This window comes from Hypanus sabinus, chromosome 19 (genome assembly GCF_030144855.1).
Source record: "Hypanus sabinus isolate sHypSab1 chromosome 19, sHypSab1.hap1, whole genome shotgun sequence".
In the NCBI taxonomy this organism is placed as follows: Eukaryota; Metazoa; Chordata; class Chondrichthyes; order Myliobatiformes; family Dasyatidae; genus Hypanus; species Hypanus sabinus.
In genome coordinates, this window is record NC_082724.1 from 70166037 (window position 1) to 70181371 (window position 15335).

The following is a 15335-nucleotide window of genomic DNA, read 5'->3' on the forward strand; positions in this document are numbered from 1 at the left end:
GAAGAAATTTTAGAATCAATAATATCAAAAAAGGATTTAGAAATGAAAATTGGTACCGCCTGAAATAGATACAGAAGTTAAGGTAAAATAATTATCTTAATAGTTTTAATTCTACCAATCAATGATTAGGACAATGGGGACCATTTAGTAAACAGTTGTTTAACATGATCAATTAAGGGTAAAAAGTTAACTTTTAAATAGATCCTTATGCTTCTTAGTAATTTTAACACCCAAGTAAGTTATCAGTAACCAGTCTGAATGGTGATTGTCTATAGATTGGAACTTGCATATTTAATGGGAAACGCTCACTCTTATTAAGATTCAATTTTTTAACCAGAAAAAGTACTGAACTGATATTATTGCAAGGATGGATTTCTCTGGGATAGAGATATATAGTAACAGGTCATCTGCATATAGTGATACCTTATGTATCTCATTCCCACAAATAATGCCAAATATATTGGGTGAATCATGAAGAGCAACTGCCAAGGGCTCCAAGGTAATATCAAATAGTAAGGGACTTAAGGACAGCCCTGTCTATTACCTCGAAAAAGGGGCAATCTCTGATTATTGGCAAGTACAGAAGCCAAAGGTGTATGCTATATCAATTTAATCCAAGATATAAACTGGGCTAAAATTAAATTCGTCAAGTGTGTTAAATAAATATTCCCATTCAACTCTATCAAACGCCTTCTCGGCCTCAAGCAAAATAACACTTTCTGGAGTTTTAGATGAAGAAGTATATACAATATTCATTAACTTCCTAACATTAAAATAAGAATAACGATTTTCAATAAATCCTGTCTGGTCATCAGGCAATTTGTGGCAATACATTTTCCAATCAAATTGCCAATATTTTGAAAAAGATTTTGGAGTCCATATTCATCAAGGATATAGGTCTATATGATGCACATTTAGTGGGATCTTTATCTTTTTTAGGAATTAAAGAAATAGATGCTTCATAAAAGGATTGTGGTAATTTACCTACAAATAAGGCATCCTTAAAGATTCTACATAACCAAGGAGAAAGTGGATTTGAAAAAGATTTTAAAAATTCTACTGTATACCCATCCAAACCAGGTGCTTTACCAGAATTCATCAAAGAAATGGCTTTCTCTGTTTCTTTCGTGATGGGTGCGTCTAATGCTAAACGTTCATTAAGTGGTAATTTCGGAATATTCAATTTCCTTAAAAATTCATGCATTATGGTAGAATCATCAGGAAATTCTGATTGTTATAGAGAGGTATAGAATTCTTGAAAAGCTTTATTAATTTCGTCATGGTCAACTGTCAAACTATCATCCCATTTACGAATTTTAATAATCTGAAATCTAGCCAAAGCAATTTTCAGTTAGTTAGCCAATAATTTACCTGATTTATCAATATGTATATCAAATTGGCTCAAGTCTTAAGTAATTGATTTTCATTCGGGGATGTTAATAATAAACTGTGTTGCATCTGAAGTTCAACTCTCTTATAAAGCTCCAGATTAAGAGCAGCAGAATAATTTTTATCAATTTCTTTAATCTTATGAATCAATGTACCTATTTCATTATTAATTCAGTTTTTCAATGCAGTAGAATTTGAAATAATTTGGCCACAGATGTATACTTCAAAAGTATTCCATAATATCCCACTGGAAATTTCTTCAATAAAGTTAGTTGAAAAGAAAAAGGCAATCTTTTCTTTAATAAAGTTAACAAAGTTTAAGTCCTGAAGTAGAGTAGAATTGAACCGCCATTGTTTAGCGCTAAAAGTTACATCAGTTAATTTGATAGTTTCAAGGGCGTATGATCGGAAATGGCAATTGCATCGTACTCACAGGCAGTAACAGATGGAACTAATCAAGAGTTGATAAAAGAAGTAATCAATTCTAGTGTAATTATGATATACATGAGAAAAGAACTCCCTTTATTGTTAGGATGTAAAAATCTCCAAACTCTAAAATTCCAGAGTCAACTAAAAAGGAACTAATAAGAATAGCAGATTTGTTTGGTGGTACCTGATTGGACGCAGACCTGTCCATCAAGGGATTCAGGCAACAGTTAAAATCTCCACCCATTATCAACAAATATTCATTTAAATTAGGAAGAGATGCAAATAGATGTTTAAAGAATTCAGGCTAGTCGGCATTTGGTGCATAGATATTAACCATAACAACTTTTTGGTTATGAAGTAAACCGTGAATTAATAGAAATCTACCATTCAGGTCTGAGATTGTTTCATAGTGAACAAATGAAATCGAGGAGTCTATAAAAATAGATACACCTTTCATAGATACGCCTGTGAATTAGAGTGAAATTGTTGACTTTTCCAAAACCTAAAAAAAAACACTGATTATTTTCCTTCCTCAGATGAGTTTCCTGGGCAAAGATAATCTGAGCATTCAATCTATGAAAAACTTTAAAAATCTTCTTCCATTTAATCAGATAGTTCAAACCATTCGAATTCTATGAGACAGGGTTAGTAATGTTATCCATTTTATTTGAATAAACCGTATGGTATGTAAAGGGTTAACCCTCCTGCATAGGAAACTTATGAATGAGGAAGAGGGGAAAAGGTTTAAAGGGGAACTGGAAGTTATGACAAATCAGACATATTTGTAATTTCAGTTCAGCCCAGATGAAAAAAACTAAACTAAGAATAGCCCCACACCCTGCCCACAAAAGCTCGAAAACTGGCCAATAGACAGCCAGAAAGTTAACTAGAAACTTCCTTACCCCCACTCTCTTGAAGGTAAATCTCCAAAATTGAAAAAAAAATGCAAAATACCACCCATCGTCATTGAAAGAGGAATGCCATATTTGCAAATCATTTTGAAAAGCGAGATCTTGAAAAGTAAAACAGAATATAATCTTATCAATATTTCAGGGAAAAAAATCAATCACCACATCAGATTCTTGATTATTTTTAAAAACGAACAATTGAAAATAATAAAATAAGTTAATAAAGACAAAAAGAACTTTAACATAGAAACATGACACACATGACATACTCCAAAACAAAGTACAAGTATTATCAAACCAAGGGCAAAAAACTTCAAACTTTAACAGTCCAAATCTATAAACTGGTTATTAATTTATAAACTGAATACAGACATGAAAAAATTGAGAAAAATACGAACTTCCATCCATAGTCAAAACATTGAGAAGGGAATGCTATAAACAACACCAGACAAGAGTTAAAATAAAGATCAGCCGTTTGCAAAACATTTTGAAAGACGAGTTCTTGAAAAATAAAACAGAATACAATCTTATTAATATTTCAGGGAAAAGAAACAGTCAATCACCAAATCAAATTCTTAATTATTTTCAAAAATGAACAATTGAAAATAATAAAGTAACAAAGGAAAAAAAAGGAACTTTAACATAGAAGCATGATAAACATCCATACTCAGAAATAGAATACCAGTGTTATCAAAACAATGGCAAAAATCTTCAAACTTCATAAGTCTAGATCTATGAACTGATTATTAACTTATAAACCAAATGAATACAGACACGAAGAAACGGTAAATTTATTAGACAGCTGGGATCAAATGTTGATCCCCAAGGAATTGTTGAGGTTCTTCCACGGATTTAAACCATTTACGTGATATGTCAGGCAGAACAACCCTGGAAATAGCAGAGCTGGTTGAAACTTTCTTTGATAAAGCTTGGACATCACCGGTTTAAAAAGCAATCTTTCTTGTATTACCTTGGGTCTGTAGTCTTCAACCAGACGAAACTTGAGGTCTCCATGTTCAATAACCCCTTTCCGACGGGCAGTTCAAATTAAATGCTCCTTGGTTTGCACATAGTGGAATAGGAGTAAAACAGGTCAGGGCTTCAACTCTTTAAGCCCGATGGGTGTGATCGAGTATAGGGGTAGTAGAGAGAGAGAGCTTCAGAGCTGAACACATCCATTAAAATTTGAGAAAAGAGTTTAGTAAGGTCACCACTCTCAACATCTTCACAGAGTCCTATTATTCACAGGTTCTGTCTATGACTGCGACTTTCCAGGTTAATAATCTTGAGTTTATACTGTTACAGTGTTTGAGCAGTCGAAGTTAATTTCTTTTTCAGCGTGTCCAATCTGCAATCTCTCTGTCTTCCAGCTTCATCGAGTTCAGATATTTGCCACTGTTGTTTTTCACTCTCCAGCTTAAGAGCTCCTGGTCCGCTTTCGATCTCCTTTAACAATACTTGCAAAGTAGAACATTTTTTAATCGAATTTATCATCCAGGAGCTTCAACATAGCTTCCAAAGTGAGTGGAGACTGTTTAAGTTGTTTAGAATCTCCTTCTTTCCTTCCACGTCCATTACCGACTTCCTTGCCTTCGGCTGATGCCTTTTGCCCCCTGGCATTCATTTTCAGCGATTAAAAATCAAAGTTCAGGTGAAAGGGTGGTAAAAAAAAATTGAAAAATGAACGGAGCAAAGCCAAAATACAACTTGCTCCATCTAGTGCTCCAAGAGAACTCACGGATGCATTCTATGAAGTCCTCCTCAAGACTACCTCGATCAACTTGATTCACCCAATCTATGTGCCAGTTAAAGCCCCCCATATGATAACTGGTGTTGCATTCTTACATGCCACAGATATTTCCTTGTTTATTGCCTGTGCCACTGTAATGTTATTATTCGGTGCCTGATAGACAACTCCCAGCAGTGATTTTTGTCACTTTTATATTCCTAATCTTTACCCAGACATTCAACATTCTGCTCCTTAAATCTTATAACATCTCTCACTATCACCCTGAACTCATCTTTAATCAAGAGCTGTAGTCAACCTCCTTTACCTTCCTGTCTGTCCTTCCGTATTACCGGATATCCTTGGATATTTAATTACCAATCCTTTCCACCCTGCAACCATGTCTCTGTAATGGCCACTAAATCGTATTTCCTTTGTACTAATTTGAGCCACGAGTTCACTGACCTTGTTGCGAATACTACGGGCATTCAAATAAAGTGAGCTTACGCTCATCGTGCTTTTAAAATCTTGTAATCTTTTACTCTTTTGCACTTGACTTTTCTTCACTTCACTCTTACTTTTCTCTTTTTTTAGCTTTTGTTTTTTTTATCCACACTTTTCTTTTTTACTTTATCCATACTTCTCCAGTCTGTTGAACCCATCCCCCTACTATTTAGTTTAAAGCCCTATCCACAGCCCTAGTTATGTGATTTGCTAAGATCCAGGTCCCATCATGGTTCAGGTGTAACCTGTACCTTTGGTACAGCTCCCTCCTTCCCCAATACTGATGGCAATTTCCCATGAATTCAAACCCACTTCTCCCACACCAATCCTTAAGCCACACATTTAACTCTAATCTTCTTGATCCTATGCCTATTTGCACATGGCTCAGGTAGTAATCTAGAGATTTCGCCCTGTTTGGTTCTGCTTTTTAATTCAGTCCCTAGCTGCTCAACTTCCTTCAGTAGAACCTCTTTCCTCATTCTACCTATTTCATTGATACTCATATGGACCACAACAAATAGATCTTCCCCTCCCATTTACAAATTCCTCTGCAGGTAAGATAAGGTGTCCCAAACCTGGGTACTAGGCAGGTAACACAGCCTTCAGGATGCTTATCTTGTGACAGAGAACTCTGTGTATTCCCCTGACTACTATCCCCAATTACTACTACGTTTCTTTTCTTTACCCCTCTTGATTGGCTCCCTGAACCACAGTGCCAGAGTTAGGTTGTTCATCCATCCTACAGCTCCCATTGCCATCCAGGAGCAAAAATCTCAGACCTGTTGGACAAGCTCAAGGGCTGAGGTTTCTCCAGCACTGTCTCTTGGATCCTACTACCCACCTCACTTGTGGTCACACCCTCTTATATATCACCATGGATTGAATTTCAGGCAGCTAACCTAATGGGTGTGACTACCTCCTGAAACAGAGAATCTGGGTAACTCTCTCCCTCCCTGATGTGCCGCAGTGTTTGAAGCTCAGATTCCAGGTCATCAGCTTTGAGCCTGAGTTCCTCGAGCAGCCAACACTTGCTGCAGATGTGGTCACCAGGAATCACAATGGGGTCCACCAGCTCCCACATCATGCAGCTACAGCACATCACCTGATCCTGCAGCATCCCTACTTAAATATTAGCTGTAATTTTGTGACATTTTATTCAACCACTACAAAAGTCTTACAAAAGTCTAAGTAGCAGTACTTGCCTGTGCCTTCATGTCAAAGCCTCAAGTTCTCATTCCTAAACTCACACAATGGCCGCTCTGCTTTGACCCTCCTTTACTTTTATTTGCTTCTGCTAATGAATCGCAAGTCGATTGGTCTGCCGCTAGTGAGCCGAGCCCTGCAAAACTCTTTTCCCTGACCTGTGTGAAGCTCTCTCTTCGAATCAATTAGTCTGCGGCAAATGGACTGAACCCTGAAAAACATTCCCTTTTTAAACTCTTCTCCCCAATGTGTGCTAAGCTCTCTCTCTCTTTGAAATGATTGGTTCACCACTAATGCCAGGCAGCATCTATGGTAAAGAGTACAGTTGATGTTTCAGGCTGGGACCCTTCATCAGGACACCTATGCTCTTCGTGTGTCCTAATGAAGGGTCTCAGCCCGAAACATTGTCTGTACTTTGTTTTGATAGATGCTGCCTGGCCTTCTGAGTTCTTCCAGCATTTTGTGTGTTTTACTTATGTCATCTGTTCCAAGACTTTTTTTCAGTAAAACACTTTGGAAATTTTGTATCTTAGGTTTCCCTTTGATTCTTGAATGCACAATGTAGTGTGTTATAGGCAGTTCTCTGGCTGATGTTGAATATCAGTAGGTAAGAGTGACCAGCACAGTTATTGCTATAGGTTGTTCTCTCCTTAATGTGACAGATAGCTTGTTGAATAACGAGAATAAGATTTCCAGTCCTTAAACTGCCTTAATAACATTTGTGAAGATTTGGCATGATATCTAAAACTTTGACAAACTTCTATAGATGTGTGTTGGAGAATATATTGTCTAGTTGCATCCCATCCTAGAAACACTAATGCCTTTGAACAGGAAATCCGACAAAACTAGTGGATGTGGTCCAGTCCATCATGGGTACAGCCCTCCCCACCATTGAGCACATCTACGCAGCAATTTTGCAGGAAAGCAGCACCCATCATCAAGGACCCCCATCATCCAGTTCATGCTCCCTTCTCACTGCTGCCTTTGGGAAGAAGGTGCAGGAGCCTCAGGACCCAAACCACCAGGTTTAGAAACAGTTATTACCCTTCATCCATTACATTTTTGAACCAGAGGGGATAGCTTCACTCCACTTAACTTGTCCCATCACTGAACTGTTCCCACAACCTATAGACTCATTTTCAAGGACTCTTTATCTTATGTTGTTGATTTTTGTTGCTTTTTTATTTTTATTAATATTATATATTTTTTCCCCTTTTCAAGCTGGTAAAACTTGAGGTGCAAGCATAGCCAAGCACATACATTTCTCAATTGCTAGCAATCTTTGGACTATTCTAGTGATGTTCAGTATTGTGACTTTTTAAGATTGATTTTTTTTCTTTCTTTCTGTATTTGCACAGTTTGTTGTCATTTGCACATTGTGTTTGTATTCCATCCTGTGGGTGCAGTCTTTCCCTGATTCTATTGTGTTTCTTGAATTTACTGTGTATCTTGCGAGAAAATGAATCTCAGGGTTGTATACGGTGATATATATGTACTTTGATAATAAACTTCAATGGACTTAGACCCTGAAGCTCATGGCAACAGTGTGATATTAGCTCAATAAGCAGCTGTTGACTTCTTTATACTCCGTTTTTAATGAAAAATCACGTCAAAACCCCATATTAGCATGTATTTGCTAAACTTTTATTGGCTATCTGCTAACATTTCAAAGTAAAATACATTTCTGTTAAATTTGACTGCTGTTCTAAATTTAAGGTGCAGTCATTGCAGTCTGAACTGCAGTTTAAAGAAGCAGAGATGAATGAGTTGCGTACAAAGTTCAGAAATTGTGAAAGAACCACCAAGTCTCCAATTCTGGGTGTTTCTAAAGTCAGGTAGGTGAAATGCACTTCAAATATGGCTGTCAGATTTATTTGATTAACTGAACATTTCAATAGTTTTGATTTTCTTTGTATTTTTCAGCCTTTTAATGCCTTTTAAATAATGTTTTTATAATATCCATACATTCTGATCAGTTCAAAAGGCCAGTGATTAAGTTTGAGATGGATAATACAGTAAGAAAATATTACTGGGATGTGTTCCTTTCAGAAATAAATATGCAAGAATATCGAACTGTTCAGGAATGTAAATTCTATAATTCCTGCTATCTCTGGAAGCTGAAGACCATAGCCCTTGATCACAAAACCAGTGTTTGGAACAATTGTAGTTTCAGATTAGAGCAACTGGTCTTAAAATTTATCCATACTGTTGAGGAATGAATTTTAATGTTCTATTCAGGAGGCAAGTGTGACAACATCTAAAGCGGTAGGCAATTTGCCTTCAGGCAAGGTTCCAGCGCTTGCTCATCAGCTTGGTGTTAATTCTTATTCCAGTTTTTAAAAAAAGGACAGCAAGGGCGGGGAGAGCCAGCATTGGAGAACTAAGAAAATAAAAGAAGGCATCAAACTTAAAAGCTCGTGCATACCAAGTCTCCAAGAGTAGTGGGGAAACTGGAAGATTGGGAAAACTTTAAAAAACAACAAAGAGCCACTAAGCAATAAAGAAAAGGAAGCTAGATCATGAAAATAAACTAGCACAAAATATAAAAACAAATAGTGAAAGTTTTTATAATTATATAAAGTAGAAAAGGGTGGCTGAAGTGAGTGTAGGTCCCTTGGAGGACGAGAAGGGGGAATTGGTAATGAGGAAATGGCCGAGGCTTTGAATGATGATTTTATGTCTGTCCTCATGGTGGAGGAGGAGCCTAACATGCCGAAGAGAGATGGCTGCATTGGGAGATGAGGACCTCAATACAATATCTATTACTAAAGAGGTAGTGCTGAACAAACTTGTGGGCCTGAAGATAGGTAAGCCCCCTGGTTCTGATGGAATGCATCCCAGGATACTGAAAGAAATGGCAGAAGTTATAGTAGAGGCTTTGGTAATGATTTACCAAAATAATTCTCTGATCTCTGGGCAAGTCCTGGCGGATTGGAAGATGGTGAATGTAATGCTGCTGTTCATAAAAGAATGTAGGCAAAAGGCAATTAACTATAGACCAGTTGTTTAACATCTGTAGTTGGGAAAATGCTTGAAGTTATCATTAAAGAAGAAATAGTGAGGCATCTGGAAAGAATTGGATCCATCAGGCAGATGCAACATGGATTCAGCAAAGGCAGGTCCTGTTTGATAAACTTACTGGAGTTCTTTGAGGGTATAACAAACGCAGTGGATAGAGGGGAACAGATGGACAATATTTACTTGGATTTCCAGAAGGTGTTCAATAAGGTGTTCATAAAAGACTTGTCCATAAGATAAGGATGCATAGAATTGGGGGTGATGTATTAGCATGGATAGAAGATTGGTTAACTAAAAGCTCATGCAGTGAGTTGGGTGTTACTCTGGTTGGCAATCAGTGGTGAGTGGTGTGCCGCAGGGGTCAGGGCTGGGCCCAGAACTGTTCACAATATACATTAACGATCTGGAAGAGTGGACTGAGTGTAGTGCATCTAAGTTTGCTGATGATACTAAATTGAGTGGAAAAGCAAATTATGCAGAAGGTGTGGAGAATCTGTAGAGAGACATAGATAGGTTTAGTGAGTAGGCAAGGGTCTGGAAGATGGAGTACAGTGTTAGTAAATGCAAGGTCATCAACCTTGGAGGGAAAAATGAAAGAGCACTTTATTTAAATGGTAAAAAGTTGCAGCATGTTGCTGTGCAGAGGGACTTGGGAGTGCTTGTGCGTGAATCACAAAATGTTGGTTTGCAGGTGGCTGCAAGCTATTGAGAAGGCAAATTGAATGTTGGCCTTCATTGCTAGAGGGATTGAATTTAAGAGCAAGGAGGTTATGCTGCAACTGTAGAGGATACTGATGAGGCTGCACCTGGAATACTTCCGTTACTTAAGATTTGGTGATAAGCTTTATATAGCATTATAATAACAGATGTTATTTTTGGAAATTATATATGCCTATCAAACTATGTTGAGCTCTTAAGGATGCAAGAAAATTCATAGATTAAATGTTCGCATTCTTTGCTCAGTTCTGTCCATAACTTAATTATCTCCATAATCTTGGAAGGTTTCACCAAGGTGTTACGAACCCCGTAACTGGGTCACTTACCAGCAAAGATAGAGAGGTCCGTTGAAGTCTGATGATACTATTTTTAACAGTGTTTATTAGTAAAAATACACAAAAATAATATCAATGCAAATATACAGATAATATACGTCGTCAATACTAAATCTAAAAGTGCGGGTATAATAATAATAAGAAATAAGCTCTATCGTTGTCTAGGGGATAATGTATTGTCCGATGGAAATATAAAGTCACTCAGTTCATGCAGGCTGCAGCCTTTGGGGACCGCTGTGTGGCAATGGTTGGAGAGAGAGAGAGATTTTGAGAAACTTGCCGGCTTTCCTTTTATGATTTTGATCCGTCAGAGTCTCGTTGGTGTGGCCGTTCACTTGTGGCCTCTCCTTTAGCTAATCTGTTCTTCCGTGGCGAGCCTGCCAATCCCAGGCAAGGCAAGGTCGCACACGAGCCCCCCACCGGCTGTCACTATTAAACGGTGTCACGGGATTTCTAGCGTTTCTCCTGGTGCGTCTAAAGGGGTTGTTCCCCAGACCCTCTTTTATCCTTACTCACGGGGTCTCAGATGTCAGTCAGGTTGGGATGATGCAATCGCTCAACCAGCCCACTCTGGTCATCCCCTGAGGGGCTTCAATGAATAGTACAGTACTCAATACACAATTCCGTCTCCAAGAGACAATGGCCGTTATCAATGGTTTTGTTTTGCTGAGGCCAGGACACATTCCAAACCTTGTGGATTCTCTCTCATTTCCTGGGTCCCAGACCCGAATTAATAGCGATCTTGCGATTCTCAAAAAGGAGGGGGCGACTTTGTACCCTTCGGTCCCTCAGAGTTGTGGCACATTCGTTTTTAACTGTTTGCCCCTCTTTAAGAGGAGAGGAATAAAATCATACAGTTGGTTTGATGAAATATTTGAATACTGATCTTTTTCTGATCACTTTTATGAATATTACATTTTTTAAAAATCGATGAGGATCTTTGCTATGAAACAAAAAATATCTATAACAGAAAACACTTAACTTTTATGGGCCCTTTTAGTTTAGCCGGTCTTAATCACAAATGATGTGCTTTGGAGGTCTGTTGACACCCGATGTGACGTACCAGGAAGTATTCAACAGCAGCTGGAAGATGGTTGTCTTTTTCCTGACTCTATAAGCTGTGTGGTTGACATTTCCAAATTAGGAGAATAGCAAAAACAAATATTCATCGAATTCCTTTAGGAATAAAATAGCTATAACTGAGCCCATTCTTTCAGAATGGGTAATGGAAAATACTGAGGTATCTCTCTGTTTACAGTATATTTTAACACTTCCATTTTACCGTAAATTCCAGTGTATAAGCCGAGAATTTGGTCCTAAATTTTAGTCCTAAAATTAGGACTTATACACAGGGTGCCAACTTTAGAAATACGAATACATGGAAGGCAGGTTGTATTTATTGGCTGTTTTTGAGTCAATTTCGTTCCACTGTCGTCGCATGAGTTTTTTGAATGATTTGTTTAAACTCACATCTGGTGGCTGGAGCATGGAGATCAAACCACCAGGGATGACTGCAATGTGCGTATTTTCAGCTTTCAACGCTGCTTTTGTCTCACCTGACAAGTGCGCTTTGAAGATGTCCCAGACAAGTAGTGACTTTTCTTTCCCAAAACCATTGGGACGTCAATGTCACACCTCTTTAACCCACTTCAAACAACTGGCTTCGTCCATCCAGCAGCGTTCTTGAATGTAAACAACACCCCACGGGAATTTTCTGAGCAATCTTTGTTTTTTGTCTCAACACAAGATCACGTCTATTCATAAATCGTGAGCACCAACTTCGCGTAGCTTTGAAATTTTCACTGACCTCATGGTGTTTCTTGGCCCATTTCAATGCTTGAACTCAAATCATTTCTCTGGTAAAGATGTATCCGGATGGTCACTGATGATTCACCCACTCTAAAACTTTTTCTTCCAGTTCCGGCCACTGGCGTGGTTTGCACAGTTCGTCTTTGGCATTTCCCTCAGCGTGTCCTCTACCTTTCTCCACTCTCTCACTTGTTTCTCATTTACACTAAACTTCTTAGCAGCTGCAGAATTATTCATTCCTTTAGCAAAATCAACAACCTTCAGCTTGAAGCCAGCATCATATCGCATTTGTTTTAATCTTTGGTACATGGTGGTCGCAAACTCAATACTGAGTAGACGTACTGATCCCGCCACCCCATGTTATGTTTTAACGAGATTACGATGGGCGCTAAATGGTTTCGCGGGGGTTACAATTCTGAGGATTCTTTACTATTGGAGACCTAATTCAAAATTTCCCTCCCTGATTTATTTATTGAGAATTCACTTATAACGCTCTACGATGTATAGGCCTGTTTTTTTTAGCACGTACTGGTTCACAAAATTTCCTGGTTCCAGATCCGGCAAAGCTGAGTACCGGCATGTGAGATCTTGTGATCTTTTCTGGTTAAATCAAAAACCTCTACAAAAGGGGTCGGCTTATACAAAGGTAACATGAAAATGTCACTTTTTTAACCTTGAAAATGGTGGGGGGGGGGGGGGGTTTGGCTTATACTCTGGAATATACGGTATTTCATGGTTTTTGACATTGATCCATGTTATCTATATTTTTGTCATTCTTTGGGAGGTTGTTATCATTGTTGCTAACTAGATGTTTATATATTTTTTGAAGAAGAATTAACTTACACAACTTAAGCTATTTTTGCTGGAAGTCTGTTGCGCATTAGCGCAATTCTGGAAGGAGAAGGTTCCATGAGACCGTAAGAATAGAGTTCGCCCATTTGGCCCATCAAATCTGAAATGCCATTACATCGTGGCTGATTTTTTAATTTCTCTCAACAATATTCTGCTGCCTTCTCCCTGTAATCTTTGATGCCCTTACTACATCAACAACCTATTTCCACTATAGTTATACCCAGTGATTTGGCTTGACACAGCTATCTGTGGCAAAGAATTCTATAGATTCACCAATTCACCACCCTCTGGGTAAAGAAATCCCTCCTTGTCTCCATTCTAAGGGCAATCGTTCCATTCTGAGGCTGTCTCCTCTGACCCTAGACTGCCCCCACTAGTGGAAACATCCTTTCTGTGTTCACTCTTATGTTTTCAATATTCAGTAGGTTTCAGTGAGATTCCCCTCCCATTATTCTAAACTCTAGTGAGTACAGGTCTAGAGCCATTAAATGCTCTTCATTAACTAATCCTTTAATTCCTGGGATAATTCTCAGGACCCTCTTCAATGCTAGTGCATCCTTCCTTAGCTCATCATTTTCCAAGTCTTTCCCTTTTTAAATTTTATTATTGCTTTGTTTTTTTGAAGCTCACTTTCTTTATTTATACTCTGTTCTGAATGAATAACATTTTTTCTCAACATTTGCTTCTCAAATGCTTCTCAACACTTTGAAGACCAGGATCATCATTCTTTTCCTTAATAGAGACAAATTTATTCTGAGCTTCACTGTGGACATCCTCGTATTCTGAGGCTGTGCTCTCTTCCTAGACTCCCCCACTATAGGAAACATCCTCTCCATGTCCACTGTACCTAGGCCTTTCAATGTTCAATAGGGTTCAATGAGATTACACCCTCATTCTTGAGGATGAGTTCGAAATCACTTCATACTTCTGTGAGTCATCCCATTGGTTTAATGTTTTTCTCAAAGGTAGAGTGCCCAAGTTCAATGCAAATTTCATTTAGTTTGTTGTCATTTTCAGGATACAACAAGAGTATTCTTGATTATTTCAGCTACGTTTTAGTAATGCTATTTCCTTACTAATGTTGGTTATATGAGCACATTCAGACATTTTGAATTTCATTCCCCATCTTCAATGATTTTCATTTCAATTAGCTTTTTTAATCAGTTATTAATAAGCAGCCTTTTGTTTGGCTGAATAACTTTTGTCATTTTGAGGCATAACTGCCTAAAGAAAAATGGTAAGTTCATATTGTTGGCAGTGTCACTGTTCCTTCAAACATTTTCTAATATTTGCCTAAATTCTCTTTAGCCCCAGGAAATGTTCATCTGGACCCAGTGCCTCTCCCCAGACTGCAAGAAGTTATTTTCCTGATAAAAAGTCATTTGCTGCAGAGATGTCCCCTGTGCATTCCATTTGTTCCCCTTCAGCAGGAAACCAGCTTACATCTAATAAAGGTAAGTTTTTTTTTAAGCTTGCAAACACGAGGAAATCTGCGGATGCTGGAAATTCAAACAACAACACACACAAAATGCTGCTGTGTTCCACCAGCATTTTGTGTGTGTTGTTTTTCTTTCAGCTTGTTTTTCTTGGATTCTTATTAACATTAAACTGTGATTATTTAGCTAGTGTGATTGCCATTGTTATTTTCATAAAGCTTGCATTACTTGTAATCAGAAGCTGCATTTCCTTGAGTAATATAAACTGAAGAAATTGTTATTTTGTCTTTTGAAGCAATAGAATCAATTATAGGCACTTTATATGTTCTAAAATAAGTGTATTTCTGTTTGTACTTAGGATCTGCTTGAAAGTTTGATTTCTAAAATGCTGCTCTTCCAAATGTCAGAAGGAAAGCAGATTAATGAAATATTTGCTTTTAATGCAATTGCTGGAAGTTTCTGAATTCAGAAATATTTTAGCATAGCTTGATCAATCAGCTGATGAACGTTACCAATGAGAATTACCCTATAAATTAATGTAAAAAAGGGGACCATTGCTGAAGAATAAAGAAACAAAATCTTCAAAACAATAATACTTTGAAGAACCTCAAACAGAAGAATGTGATTTCTGCCTGTTTCAGATATTACTTTTGAAATTGGTTCATAATAGGGAGCTAAAGCTGTGTTTTCCTGCTTTTTTGTATATCGTCTATATTTCTGTCATAACTGTTCATGCTGAGACAGATGTGATAATTTAATATTGTACATTGGACATATGCTGAAGCATATGACTTGAACATGATGAGCATAACTGAAGGCCTAGAGGTATGGATAATCACTGTATCGTACCATTACTACACAATGTTTTAAATTTTACAACCATCATTCACTGAGCACAGCTTTAAGAAGAAGTTTGTGAACCCTTTGCAATTATCTGGTTTTCTGCACTAATTACTCAGAAACTATGGTCTAATCTTCATCTAAGTCAGAATAATAGACAAACACAATC

At 37.7% G+C, this 15335-nt stretch overlaps 1 protein-coding gene across 4 annotated transcripts in view; it reads left to right on the forward strand.

The window, feature by feature from the left end:
• Window positions 1-15335, forward strand: part of atrip (ATR interacting protein) — a 64748-nt gene that overhangs the window by 11250 nt on the left and 38163 nt on the right. For all 4 annotated transcript variants that reach the window (XM_059944637.1, XM_059944638.1, XM_059944636.1 and 1 more), the window contains 2 exons: window positions 7876-7994; window positions 14199-14344. In XM_059944637.1, coding sequence (XP_059800620.1) covers window positions 7876-7994; window positions 14199-14344 — 265 coding nt within the window. The remainder of the gene's footprint in view (window positions 1-7875; window positions 7995-14198; window positions 14345-15335) is intronic.